General features: G+C 35.1%; 2 protein-coding genes and 1 long non-coding RNA gene across 4 annotated transcripts; all 3 read right to left on the bottom strand.

Moving 5' to 3' along the window:
• Positions 1 to 1,055: 1,055 nt before the first annotated feature.
• Positions 1,056 to 3,660, bottom strand: Cog6 (conserved oligomeric Golgi complex subunit 6). Its single transcript, XM_028181603.2, has one exon. It carries the CDS (start codon positions 3,469 to 3,471, stop codon positions 1,609 to 1,611), a length of 1,863 nt encoding a protein of 620 aa, XP_028037404.2. The 5' UTR covers positions 3,472 to 3,660; the 3' UTR covers positions 1,056 to 1,608.
• A 1,579-nt stretch (positions 3,661 to 5,239) lies between these two features.
• On the bottom strand, positions 5,240 to 6,339 carry LOC114252582 (uncharacterized). Its single transcript, XR_016325816.1, has 2 exons — positions 5,535 to 6,339; positions 5,240 to 5,451 (listed from the first exon to the last, which is right to left on the bottom strand). It is a non-coding gene; the product is annotated as an uncharacterized LOC114252582 (long non-coding RNA).
• A 2,115-nt stretch (positions 6,340 to 8,454) lies between these two features.
• Positions 8,455 to 12,308, bottom strand: LOC114248391 (uncharacterized). 2 transcript variants are annotated; one of them, XM_028181605.2, is made up of 3 exons: positions 12,124 to 12,308; positions 10,195 to 10,363; positions 8,455 to 9,019 (listed from the first exon to the last, which is right to left on the bottom strand). In XM_028181605.2, exons 1-3 carry the CDS (start codon positions 12,288 to 12,290, stop codon positions 8,675 to 8,677), a joined length of 681 nt encoding a protein of 226 aa, XP_028037406.2. In that variant the 5' UTR covers positions 12,291 to 12,308; the 3' UTR covers positions 8,455 to 8,674. The 2 variants fall into 2 exon arrangements, with proteins under 2 accessions (XP_028037406.2, XP_089596455.1); XM_089740329.1 differs by lacking the exon at positions 12,124 to 12,308 and adding an exon at positions 10,738 to 12,117.
• Between the last annotated feature and the right edge of the window lie 222 nt (positions 12,309 to 12,530).

Genomic DNA, 12,530 nt, shown 5'->3' with positions numbered 1-12,530 from the left:
AACCACGGTGAAAAGGGTGTTAAATGAAGACTTAGGGCTTCGGGCATATCGAAGAAAAACAGGACATCGTTTGAATGCTCGTCTAATGAACCTGAGACTGAAGAGATGCCGCGCTTTGTTGAAGCGGTACGCGGGAATAAAATATCGGGAAATTCTTTTTTCGGATGAAAAAATTTTTACCGTAGAAGAGAGCTACAACAAACAAAATGATAAGGTGTACGCACACAGTAGTGAAGAAGCGAGCAACCGTATTCCGCGTGTCCAACGAGGTCATTTTCCATCCTCGCTCATGGTATGGTTAGGATTTTCTTATTGGGGCTTAACAGAGGTACATTTTTGTGAGAAAGGTGTAAAAACGAATTCAGTTGTGTATCAAAATACAGTCCTGACGAACCTTGTGGAACCTGTTTCTCATACCATGTTCAATAACAGGCACTGGGTATTCCAACAAGATTCGGCGCCAGCTCATAGAGCGAAGAGCACACAAGACTGGCTGGCGGCGCGTGAAATCGACTTCATCCTGCACGAAGACTGGCCCTCCTCCAGTCCAGATTTGAATCCGTTAGATTACAAGATATGGCAACACTTAGAGGAAAAGGCGTGCTCAAAGCCTCATCCCAATTTGGAGTCACTCAAGACATCCTTGATTAAGGCAGCCGCCGATATTGACATGGACCGCGTTCGTGCTGCGATAGACGACTGGCCGCGCAGATTGAGGCCTGTATTCAAAATCACGGAGGTCATTTTGAATAAACTTTAGTGTCATAAGAATCTATGTTTTCTCGACGAACCCGCGACGGGTTCGACGAGAACGGTGACCGGTGCTTGAGGTACCTAAAAGCACCGTTAGTGGATCGGGACGATCCGAGATGACGTGTTTTGGGCGACGTCGACTGCTTCCCATTCTTTCCGCAGGATCGGAAATGTATAACATTAGAGATTTTTTCTGAACTTTGTATAATATGCAAAATTTACTTGAAAATGTTGTTAGCTAGATTTAGGAAATTGTTCTATACATGCACACATTTATGGATTTGAATAAAATTACAAAAATCTTTTCATTATCTTTTTATTTAGTTAACTATAAATTGAGTTTTACCCCAAAATATTTAATACTAGCGACCCGCCCTCGCTTCGCTTCGGAAACATTAAAACACACATGAAACCAAAAAAATTAAATAAAAAAAATTTAAAAAAAGTAGCCTATGTTCATCAGGGATAATGTCGGCTTCTAATGGAAAAAAATTTTCAAATCGGTCCAGTAGTTTCGGAGCCTATTCGAAACAAACAAACAAATCTTTCCTCTTTATAATATTACTAGCGACCCGCCCTCGCTTCACTTCGGAAACATTAAAACACACATGAAACCAAAAAAAATAAAATTAAAAAAAATTAAAAAAAAGTAGCCTATGTTCATCAGGGACAATGTCGGCTTCTAATGGAAAAAGAATTTTTCAAATCGGTCCAGTAGTTTCGGAGCCTATTCGAAACAAACAAACAAACAAATCTTTCCTCTTTATAATATTATATTAGTATAGAATACCTCTAAATTATATTATTTCTGAATCCAATTACATATATTTAACTATTCTTATGTACATAAAACTCTTATTTCAACAATTTGTTGACTTCATCTGGAGTTCTCTTTACAATAGACAAATGATCTGTGTAACCATTATTAGGGTCATGAATAGCTTTATACAATTGTTCATAAATAGCTAGTATTACTTCAAAAGCTCTCTTCTTCACACCCAATTTATGAGAGTGACTTAAAAGCAAATTGAGCTGCGGTAAAATATAAGAATCTGGTGCTAATAAAAATGTATCAAATTTGTTTAAGAATGTTTTTAGAGTTGACGTATCCATCCCTGGAATGGCTGAGAGTGGCCCACTAATCTTTTCTTGTAATATTGTGTAAATCGGGCCCAGATTTAAATTTGCAACTAAATAACTAGCTTGCTCTGATGTCAATGTATCAATCTGGGCTTCTGATTGTGCCTGTAGTCTCTCATTATATTCATCCATTAATGTATATAAGGATAAAGTGCACTGTATGTGATAAATACAATTCAACATGTAAACAGACATATCCGTAGGACTCAGATGACAAGCAGTTTCATTGACTGATTGTAGTAATGGATCTAAAATGTGAGTAACAATCATTTTCCTCTCAGATATATTGAAGTTGTTAGAGCTGTTCATAATAGTCAAAAGATCTCTCAGGAAACTGACCAAGTCAGTTACTACTATCGATGGATTTAAATCCACTGGTGGTGCTTTCACTCCATGGCTCAATTCTTTTTGTATTGTGCTGTCTAATGTCATAAGAAATACATCTTCACTCTTTTTTAGTAGCTCATCCAGAGTGTTTATTAAATGTCCTTTAGGTATGATAGCTTGTATTACTTCTTTGTAATAAATTATTTGATGTGTAATTGACCATAACACTAATGGATCTTTATCAGGTTTTAATATAAGTTCAGCCCTAATTTTTAATAAGGGGCATATAGCTTCCATTATGCTAATCAAAGCTTCAATAATGTATTGTTTTTTATCAGACATATTACAGTGTTTATATAAAATTTGCAAATTTTCTTTTTCTATTGGAATAATTTGATACACCCAAGCTAAAATATCACCAATATATCTCTTAGGATCATTGGCATAAAATTCAATTGGTTTTGGAACAGTTTCTGTTTCTTTAGTTAGGGCATCAATAAATAATTGAACTATTGTAGCTTTTCTAGCTGAACAATATTCATCAATTATATTACTAAAAAGAACTTGCCTATTTTGAAATTTAGCTAAAGCCAAGGGGATAAGAGCATTATTAGGGGAATCTGTGCTGAGGCAAGCTCCAATTGTCCAATGATAAAGCTTTTCTATTGCAACCTCTTGTTGCAAGCCCACTATTTCCATTATATCAAATGCTGAAGTTTCATACCAACATCTGACTAGTACTTTACAATTTTCATACAATTTTTCAATTAGTGATAGAGTTTTAAAGAAATCCAAGGTGAGTGGTGTTTTTACCGACACATTACAAAGGTAATCAATTTTATCTGGACTAAGTTGAAAACTGTTCACATACGCATTCACCCAAACCAATTTCTTTTCTGTTTTTTTTCTTTCATCCTTTAAATTAGTGGTCTGGGTAATCAAGTGGTGTGTTTTTGTTTTAGAATCATTTAATCTTTTCGACATGTCATTGACTGCTGAATTGAGTGAGTCCAGAGAATCAAGTAAGGACTGAAATTTATCTTTGACTTTTCTATACTCTGCTAATACGGCTTTATTCACAAGCGTGTCTCTTTTCTCTATTTCGTTCACAAGTACTCTTCGCGTGTATGCAGAGTTAGAGGAGCATAATCCTGATACAGAATGCAAAGCATCTGTACTATCTGAAGCTATGTGGTTGTCAAATATTTTATTGATTCTTTGTCTGATAGGATTTGCCGTATACGTCTCCATTGTTTAAGTTTTAATTACTGAAAATTTTACAAATTAATACACACAATGTTTATGAACATTCTAAATAGTACATCTATTATTTGTGATTGCTTAAATACACTTGTGTTCATACACACTGAGCAAGTACCTAATCACTACGTTTTTAAATTTGTGTCAGCTGTGTGCGTCAGTCTCGAATATACTATATAGGTCTATGACTATATAGGTCTAAGGTGAATGAAGTTAGCCCCTCAAAAAATTTTATTTTCCCTTTTTTATACTTATTTTCTATTAATTCGTTTGTTCATCATTTGTTCATGATTGTTCACTGTTAATAATTGTTTGTTCTGCATTTATTTATTTAAAAAAAATATTTAAAAATATACCTACAAGTTAGCCCCTCTAATGCAATTTTTAATATTTTTTCATCCTTAATGACTCGTAAATATTCATTTTCGATTGTTCTTATATAAAACACGTTTGTTCTCTTTCAAAATTACTCGTTTTTTGTTTAATTTACTATTTTTATTATTTGAATAAATGTTTGCAAAATATGTGTACTGCGCATGCGTCAACTATAATGCCTAAACTTTCTACGCGGTTTTAATCGTGAAAAAAAAAACAAATATAAATCCTGTAGGAGCATTTAATTGGTATACTGTTTAATTAAAAAAATTAAAAAATAAATAAATGAAATAATGTGCATTGGCGTTAAGTTAGACCAAATACATTTTTTCCATCCTCCTACTTATCGTTATGAAGGTATAAAAAAGATAGGGAGTTCACATAGGTAATATAAACAAATAAGTAAATATATTCATTATTTATCTTTCAAGAGATAATATAGGTATACATTATAATAACTTTTTTACACAGTCGAAATTATATTCCTAACATTAGTAAAATAACATTTTAATACGATAGGTAAGAGGATGGAAAAAATGTATTTGGTCTAACTTAACGCCAATGCACATTATTTCATTTATAAATTTTTTTATTTTTTTAATTAAACTGTATACCAATTAATTGCTCCTTCAGGATTTATATTTGTTTTTTTTTTTCACGATTAAAACCGCGTATAAAGTTTAGGCATTATAGTTGACGCATGCGCAGTACACATATTTTGTATACATTTATTCAACTAATAAAAATAGTAAATTAAACAAAAAAAGAGTAATTTCGAAAGAGAACAAACGTGTTTTGTATAAGAACAATCGAAAATGAATATTTACGAGTCATTAAGGATGAAAAAATATTAAAAATTGCATTAGAGGGGCTAACTTGTAGGTATATTTTTAAATATTTTTTTTAAATAAATAAATGCAGAACAAACAATTATTAACAGTGAACAATCATGAACAATTGATGAACAAACGAATTAATAGAAAATAAGTATAAAATAGGAAAAAAAATTTTTTTTGAGGGGCTAACTTCATTCACCTTATAGGTCTATGCTCGAATAAGTGTTTAATCTATGTGCGTCAGTGTAGGTTTTATTTAAAATTAATTTTACTGGCTTGGAAGCAAAGTGCTTTAAGCTAAATCAGTACTATTTACAGAACACTATTATAGGTCTACCAGGATCTGATGGCCAAAACAGAAAAAAGAATTTGACGCTAGCAATACGGGGGAAATAGGAGTAAAGCATTTTGATACTTTTTTTTCTTATAGCGGCTGATTCTGTGTGATACATGATAATATAAAAATTTATGCAATGATCAAGGAGAATTTTTGAAAATCTTACTGTGGCGAATGTGGGGTTCGAAATTTAGATGAAAACTCCAATTATTCTGTTTATGAATTTATTAATTAATTATAGGCTATCAGAATTTGAAAATGGTTCCAAATACTGCACATCCATAAAAAAGTCTTCATCGGAAGAGGAAGACGAGGAAGGCGCAGTATTTTTGCCATCTTTCCTCTTTTTACCGGGCGTACTAAATACGCCTCTGTTAGATCTGCCTTCAGCAAGAATTCGTCTTATGGTAGTATTAGAAGCACCTGAAATAAACCAAAGCTTAGTATACATAATACACACGAAAATGCAATAAACCAAAGTATCAAGACGTGTCATTCCTACTAACCAGTCAACGCTTGCACATGGCTCAATATCGATGATTGTGTTTGTTCTGCACCTTGTTCATCAAGTATTCTTTGATAAACATTGAAAACAATATTTCTTGCTTGCGATCGAAGGTGTGTGGCGCATTTGCGTTGTAGATGTCTATGGGCTACAGTAACCACTTAACATCAGGTGGGCTGTGAGCTCGTCCACACATCTCAGCAATAAAAAATAAAAAAAGAATTACGCAGATATTAAACAGTTAATAAACCACCATTATTACAAATCTCATCATCATCATCATCATTATCTCAGCCTGTCTACTGTCCACTGCTGAACACTGCTGCCTCTCCAACTGATGTCCAGTGCGGCCGGTCCGTTGCCACCTGCATCCAAAGTGACCCAGCAATTTTCACCAGGTCGTCGGTCCATCTGGTAGGTGACCGTCCCACACTGCGTTTGCCAGTACACATTTAAACCTGAAGAAACACTAAATACACAAAATAAAACAAATCACACATCTTCACTCCTCGCGTTCCCGCCAAAAAGCCATTACTTTTTCTGTAGGTCACTAACCAGAAGATACGCTACACAGTAGACGTCACGAACTATGAAAATGGTGACACGTCCGTTACCTTCGCAATCGTCGGCGCAACTGGGCAAACGAATGTGTGGGAGACTACGCGAAAGTTCGCGGTTCGCGCGCTTTGATGTCTGTTAAAAAACCGACACAGCTTGGAAAACCACGAATGTAGCGAAAACTTTGCATAATCATTTGCAAATGTCGTCCTACACTTGCGGGTTTACGTATTCATGCACATGTGAGTGACCGGGGTAACATTAGCTATGATTTGTGTTTTTTGGGTGCGACCCATGGAGTTAATAGTTAATAAGTAGCTACAACTGGAGTTCTGTCCAATTAAGTGTATAATCTATGGTTCTGTCTAATACAAAGAAACTGGTCTCGAGAGAGAAAACATTTTGGTCGCAGTGTCCTTGTCTAATGTGGTGACCATATAAAATTTATTTATAGGACAAAATTATACAAATGTGCATCAATTTTGAATTTTACCTCAAGTATTTCTGTGTAGCCCCATGTAAATACAGCACACGTGCTTGCAACAGTTAATTCAATTCCAAACATTGCTTTGTCTAACACTTTCATAGTTAAGACTGTTTTTGTGGGAATTACTTCGTGATCGAACACAGAATTTTGTTACAAACGTCATTACCTCAGTTCTATTACTTAAACTTCTTTAAACTCATGTCTAACGTCCGAATACTCAAACGCAACTTAAATATTATGTTGCACGTAACTACGCAAATTCCACTTAAATGTACTGGCTAAGTGGGCCGTCAAACATTCATTCGCAAACTTAGCGGCTGTGCAAATGGGTTCGGTACTCAATTTGCGAACCCGTTTGCGCTTCCTCCTACACTTGTTTACGAATGTCTCACGAATTTGTCCTCCTTTTTAATTCGTCAATAGAACATTGAAGAGAAAAAGAGTTTTGAATTCTTTCCCAGACATCATTAACAGCCATGCTGTTTTTATGGGATTTCTTTTGATGAAGATACGCTACACAGTAGACGTCACGAACTATGAAAATGGTGACACGTCCGTTACCTTCGCAATCGTCGGCGCAACTGGGCAAACGAATGTGTGGGAGACTACGCGAAAGTTCGCGGTTCGCGCGCTTTGATGTCTGTTAAAAAACCGACACAGCTTGGAAAACAACGAATGTAGCGAAAACTTTGCATAATCATTTGCAAAAGTCGGGTACACTTGCGGGTTTACGTATTCGTGCGAATGTGAGTGACCGATGTTAAAAGCAAATTAATATTTGAATAGCATTTGCATATTCGGCTGTGACACACTGCAATACACATGGTCTGCGCGTATCGGGTGCTCATTTCCTACGTTCACGTGTTCAATCGTTTTAAAATTGATTGTATTATGACTAGTTACATTTTAGGAAATAAAACACAATACGTAATAAAAAGAACATAGCTAGGCATTAACTCGTTAATCCGTCAATCGTTAATTAAAGAAGTTAACATTTTGATTAACAGATTAACTTTTGAAAATGTTAACGGACATGTTCACTTCCGTTAATAATATGCAGAAGTCCGTTAATCGTTAATCCAATGCCGAATAGTTACGGCGCGGCGCGTGGCAGCGAGTGAAACAAAGAAGAAACTAGATATATTTTGCTGATCAACGATGCTGCATTCCTCGGGGAACAGATATACATAAATCTTTTCATTAAATACAATACTGCTGTCCATGAGTTAATTCGCTCGTCGAACCCGTCGCTTGGGACGAAGGGCTCGACGAGCAAATTAACGCACAGACACAGCCCATTGAGTTTCTCGCTGGATCTTCTCAGTGGGTCGCGTTTCCGATCCGGTGGTAGATTCTGCGAAGCACTGCTCTTGCTAGGGTCAGTGTTAGCATCACTCCGGCTTGAGTCCCGTGAGCTCACCTACTAGTTAAGGTTACGCTGAAATAGCCTCTCAAGGCTATCAGCTTAGGTAGGAAAAAAAAAAACAAGCGCTGCAGTTGAGCGTTTTTGTTCCACGGGTAAAGACATTTTAACACCAAAACGAGCCTCGCTTTCAGACGAGAACTTCAACATGTTAATGTTCATGAAGGAGAATATGCATCTTGTGCCGGACGATTATTACTCATTTGAATTATACAAGTATTTTGTTTTATTCCTAGCCTGTTCACTTCCAGAACCTAAGCTAACAAGTTTTATAAGTTCATTGACGCAACGATATAAAGGTGCAATTGTACACATATTAACGAATTAACGACTAACATTAACTTGCGTTAATTCGTCCGAAATGTAACGCTTTAACGTTTAACGAAGCTAACTTCTTTTGTATCAGATTAACGATTAACGAAGTTAACTATTTGATTAATGGTGCCTGGCTATAAAAATGAAATGAACTAAAATTCGTTTATTTGTAATATGTAGATAATTATTATAAATAACTCTTAAATGACAAGTCAATACACATAACACAAAACACTAAGTTTAGTTGTTTTTCGGTAGTCTTGTAGTATAATATTTCTTCTATTTTATGGTAAATTCTGTTTTTCCAATGAAATACACAATTTATTTTAATCAATAACTAAGTGGACCATGAGTATCATTAAAATTTCGAATTTTTCTTCAATAAATTTAAAATCGATTTTAAATTTCCAATCTTTATTTCGCGCCTTTTAAGTTTTTGTTTCAAAACCTTAACATCTCGTCGTGATTTTGCTTTTCTCGGGGTATTTTTTATTTCTTGCATCTGAGTACTTGTTTCCTCTTGTTTGACCTTTCTAGAGGACACTTCTCCAGAAACTCCAACATCATATTTACTAGAAGATCCTCCTCGTTCGCAAGAAGTTCCTGCATGTGTGATATCGCTGGAAGTTGAAGGCTGTATAGAAGATTCTAGTTCCATGTTTTGAATACTTAAAACTGTAGTTTTCTTGCTTCCTTGAAATACCTGAAACATAAAAGGCTTGATATGTAACGCTATTACATAGTTTTCTTGAAATTTTTGATAGGATTGAAATCTTTTGCAACTTTACAGGTGCTCAAATTACAAATAATTGAATGAAAATCATAGGATTGGTTGTTAATTAAATTCACTACACCATGTACATGCCATCCACAGTACACATAAACCTCTCAAATTAGGACTCAAACTCGATAAGATCTATACAATAATCTCAGACTCAGACTCAGACAGACCAATATTGGCCTATCAACAATGAAAGTCCTGACAGATTAAACATAAAAGTATACCACACGAGAGCACAGCGATATTAATGACAAAAATATGACAGGTATTTCCTCCTGGTGTTTTTAGTTGTAAATATTTATATATCTTGGGGAAATATGTACCGCAACGGGTATATGGAACAATACTCGGATGCAGTGTTTTGAATGATACAGCCGTAAAGCATATTTAATGGCGGTCTGTCCCTTATATGTGAAAGGTCTATCGGGTATCATCGCAATTTTTAGTTCTTCCGCCAAACAGCAGTGTAAATGCACGGTTGTTTTCCGGTTTCAAAAACTTTGTGGCCAGAGTAACTATGTGTATTGAGACTTAAGATCATATGTCTCAGGATGGCGAGTGCAGTGAAATGCCAAGCTTTGCTTTGTAATTCATGGTGTTGTTTGGTTATGCTGCTATCCATGAGCGGTCGTATCGCTTATCATCAAGCGAACGGCATGCTCGTCTCGCCTTTCATTGCAGTAAAAAAAGCGCTGAATCACTCTGTCTCATAAGTGTGCACACTGTGAACGTTTCTTGTCATTATTCTGAGATTATATTACATAGAAATACTTGAGCTTAATTGTTTGATATACAGAACAGTAACTTGGCTAAGCTAACTCTAACATATCGCAATACTATGTAGTAAGATATCTATACTAATATTATAAAGAGGAAAGATTTGTTTGTTTGTTTGTTTCGAATAGGCTCCGAAACTACTGGACCGATTTGAAAAATTCTTTTTCCATTAGAAGCCGACATTGTCCCTGATGAACATAGGCTACTTTTTTTTTTTTTTTTTTTTGGTTTCATGTGTGTTTTAATGTTTCCGAAGCGAAGCGAGGGCGGGTCGCTAGTCATATTATATTAAAAAAGGCAAAAAACTAACATTTTATTACCTTAGGGAATACTGAAGGAACCGCTTCTGGTTTTAACTTTTTCTTAGTTTCTGTTAAATAGTCATCTTGATTAAAATGCAAACTACAAACGCATGCAAATTTTGACATATTACTGTCCAGATTCATGGAAGTAATCCACAAAGCCCTCTGTTTTTCATTAGCTGGAATCCTGAAAACAGGACACGAAATTGTGACAATGCCTTAACAACCGGTTGATATTTGTGGTTTACACTCTATGAAAAAACAAAAAAAAAACAGCTATTTCTCACGCCAAATAGCAGTATATATGCACTGTTGTGTTGCAGTTTGAGGGACATTGTATCCAGAGCAACTAGTGGACATATTGAGACTTAACATATTATGTCATGTCTAAGCACAGTGGAATGCAAAGCATTGCTTTGTAATACATGGTGTCGGTTGGTTTTACTTCTGTCCATAAGCGGTTGTATCGCTTAACTTCAGACAAATTATGTACATGCTTGCGTGCGACGCTATTCAATGCAATAAAAAAAAGTAAAAAATATACCACGTGATGGCTCTTACATTGCAAAATTATAGTTTTTCACGATTGATTTTTCAAATTTAGTACATGACATAGATTAAGCACAATTTACAAGACAAATTATATTAAATATAATAATAAAAAAACATCTCATATTTTAAAAATTTATGCTCACACTAAAAATTAATCAATGAATCTTATAGTAATCGGCAAACTTCGTGAGCAAATGACCTTGACTGCGCAGAACCGAATTTTAGATCACTTTGGTGGTGAGGGTGAGGCGCGACGGCAGGGGAAATCGTATCGAGCGCGTTATTGGTAGATCAGTCGAACCCTGCGTCCCGCACTGCGCCCTCATTCCGCTTGCTCCCAAAAGTACGCTTGCGTACAGTGGAAAGTCTATCGTTATTAATCGTTAAGTTATTTGTTATAATTGCTTGTGGACTTTGTTGCCATTGCTATTTGTTGAGTGTTTGTTGATTTTTTATAAAACATACACTATGCCGTGACAAACTGGTGTAGTACTTAAAAGAAAGGGTAGAAAATTTGTGTACGACGTATATTGCTTCTTTATAAAACATGGGAAGAATGATATGGAAAAATTAAAACAGACTTCGGAAGCAACAAAAACATCAGTGAGTACTGTTAGGTGCATTATTAACGAAGCTAAAGGCTCTGGCTTGCTCGCCGTGTTTCGGACTCCGGGTAAGAAAAGATCAGGGAAGAAGAAAGTTACCGGAATGGATAGTTTCGTTCAATCTGTAATAAAAAGATGTAATCATAATAACTACATAACAAGCAGCGAAACTCCGTACCGTAGAAAGGCTTCGAAAAATTTAAAGAAGATATAAATTTTAATGGCTCGGAATTAAGCTTACGACGGATTATGAAAGAGCTAGGCTTCAGATGGAAAAAAAGAACAGAAAATAATCGGAAGCTGGTAAATGAAAAAAGTAACATTCGATTACTACGAATCGAATATCTTCAAAAAATAATTAATTATAGACAAAAAAGAAGACCGAATCGACAGAGTTGTAAACTACGCCGATGAGCCCTATGTCGACTCATCACGATGATAGCGACTCGGGTGATGAAAACAGTGATGATGATGATGGTCAAGATTATGATAACGAAAAAAAAATTACAAATACCAGCTTCGCTTCAACTGAACCAAGACCTGGCAACAGCTCTAGTTTTGACTTAATAGAAGGAATATCTATTTTACCCCAAGATTAAATTATTACAATTATTAACCTATATGTTTTGTTGATGTTCTAATAAATATATAAATAAATACATATGTTGATTTTAATAATTTAATAGCATTATGACGCAGAGTAAGTAATGTTTTTGCACGTGAGTGTACCATGCGCAAACTTACCCCCACTACGTCGACAAATACTCAAGAAGTTTGCCGGTTATTATACCTATGGAAAGATATTCCACAGCCTGGATAGGATTCTCGCTTACAACCACTTACAATACAAGTGTTTACCATGATTACACGGAAACTCTCACGATTTTCGAAAAAAAACAAGCCACAAACTGTAACAGTGTCATATAGCTTCGAACTACAAACGTAAATAGACGCCATATTTGTTTTTATCCATTCATTGCTTGTATTTTTTTTAAAGATTTTATGACCTGGTAACTAAGACCTTTAAGTCATTTATTTACTATTTTTATGAAAAATGATGAAATGAAATGAAGATGATTAATTTGAGACATTAATCAACTGGGATGAAACCAAATGAAATGAGATTAGATGATATGGGATGAAATATAATCTCAGTAAAATGGTGGTCATCTACTGAGACTTTTTCATTTGACTTTT

Source organism: Bombyx mandarina, chromosome 04 (genome assembly GCF_030267445.1).
Source record: "Bombyx mandarina strain Sakado chromosome 04, ASM3026744v2".
NCBI lineage: Eukaryota > Metazoa > Arthropoda > Insecta > Lepidoptera > Bombycidae > Bombyx > Bombyx mandarina.
This window is presented reverse-complemented; position numbering and strand designations above follow the sequence as displayed.

Excerpts from the sequence above, each read along its gene's own strand:
- Cog6 (XM_028181603.2), bottom strand. The coding sequence starts at position 3,471 with ATGGAGACGTATACGGCAAATCCTATCAGACAAAGAATCAATAAAATA.
- LOC114248391 (XM_028181605.2), bottom strand. The coding sequence starts at position 12,290 with ATGGCGTCTATTTACGTTTGTAGTTCGAAGCTATATGACACTGTTACA. Across the intron at positions 10,364-12,123 it reads TGTGGAATATCTTTCCATAG|GATTCCAGCTAATGAAAAAC; the intron begins GTATAATAACCG and ends TCCTGTTTTCAG. Across the intron at positions 9,020-10,194 it reads TTCCTTCAGTATTCCCTAAG|GTATTTCAAGGAAGCAAGAA; the intron begins GTAATAAAATGT and ends TTTATGTTTCAG.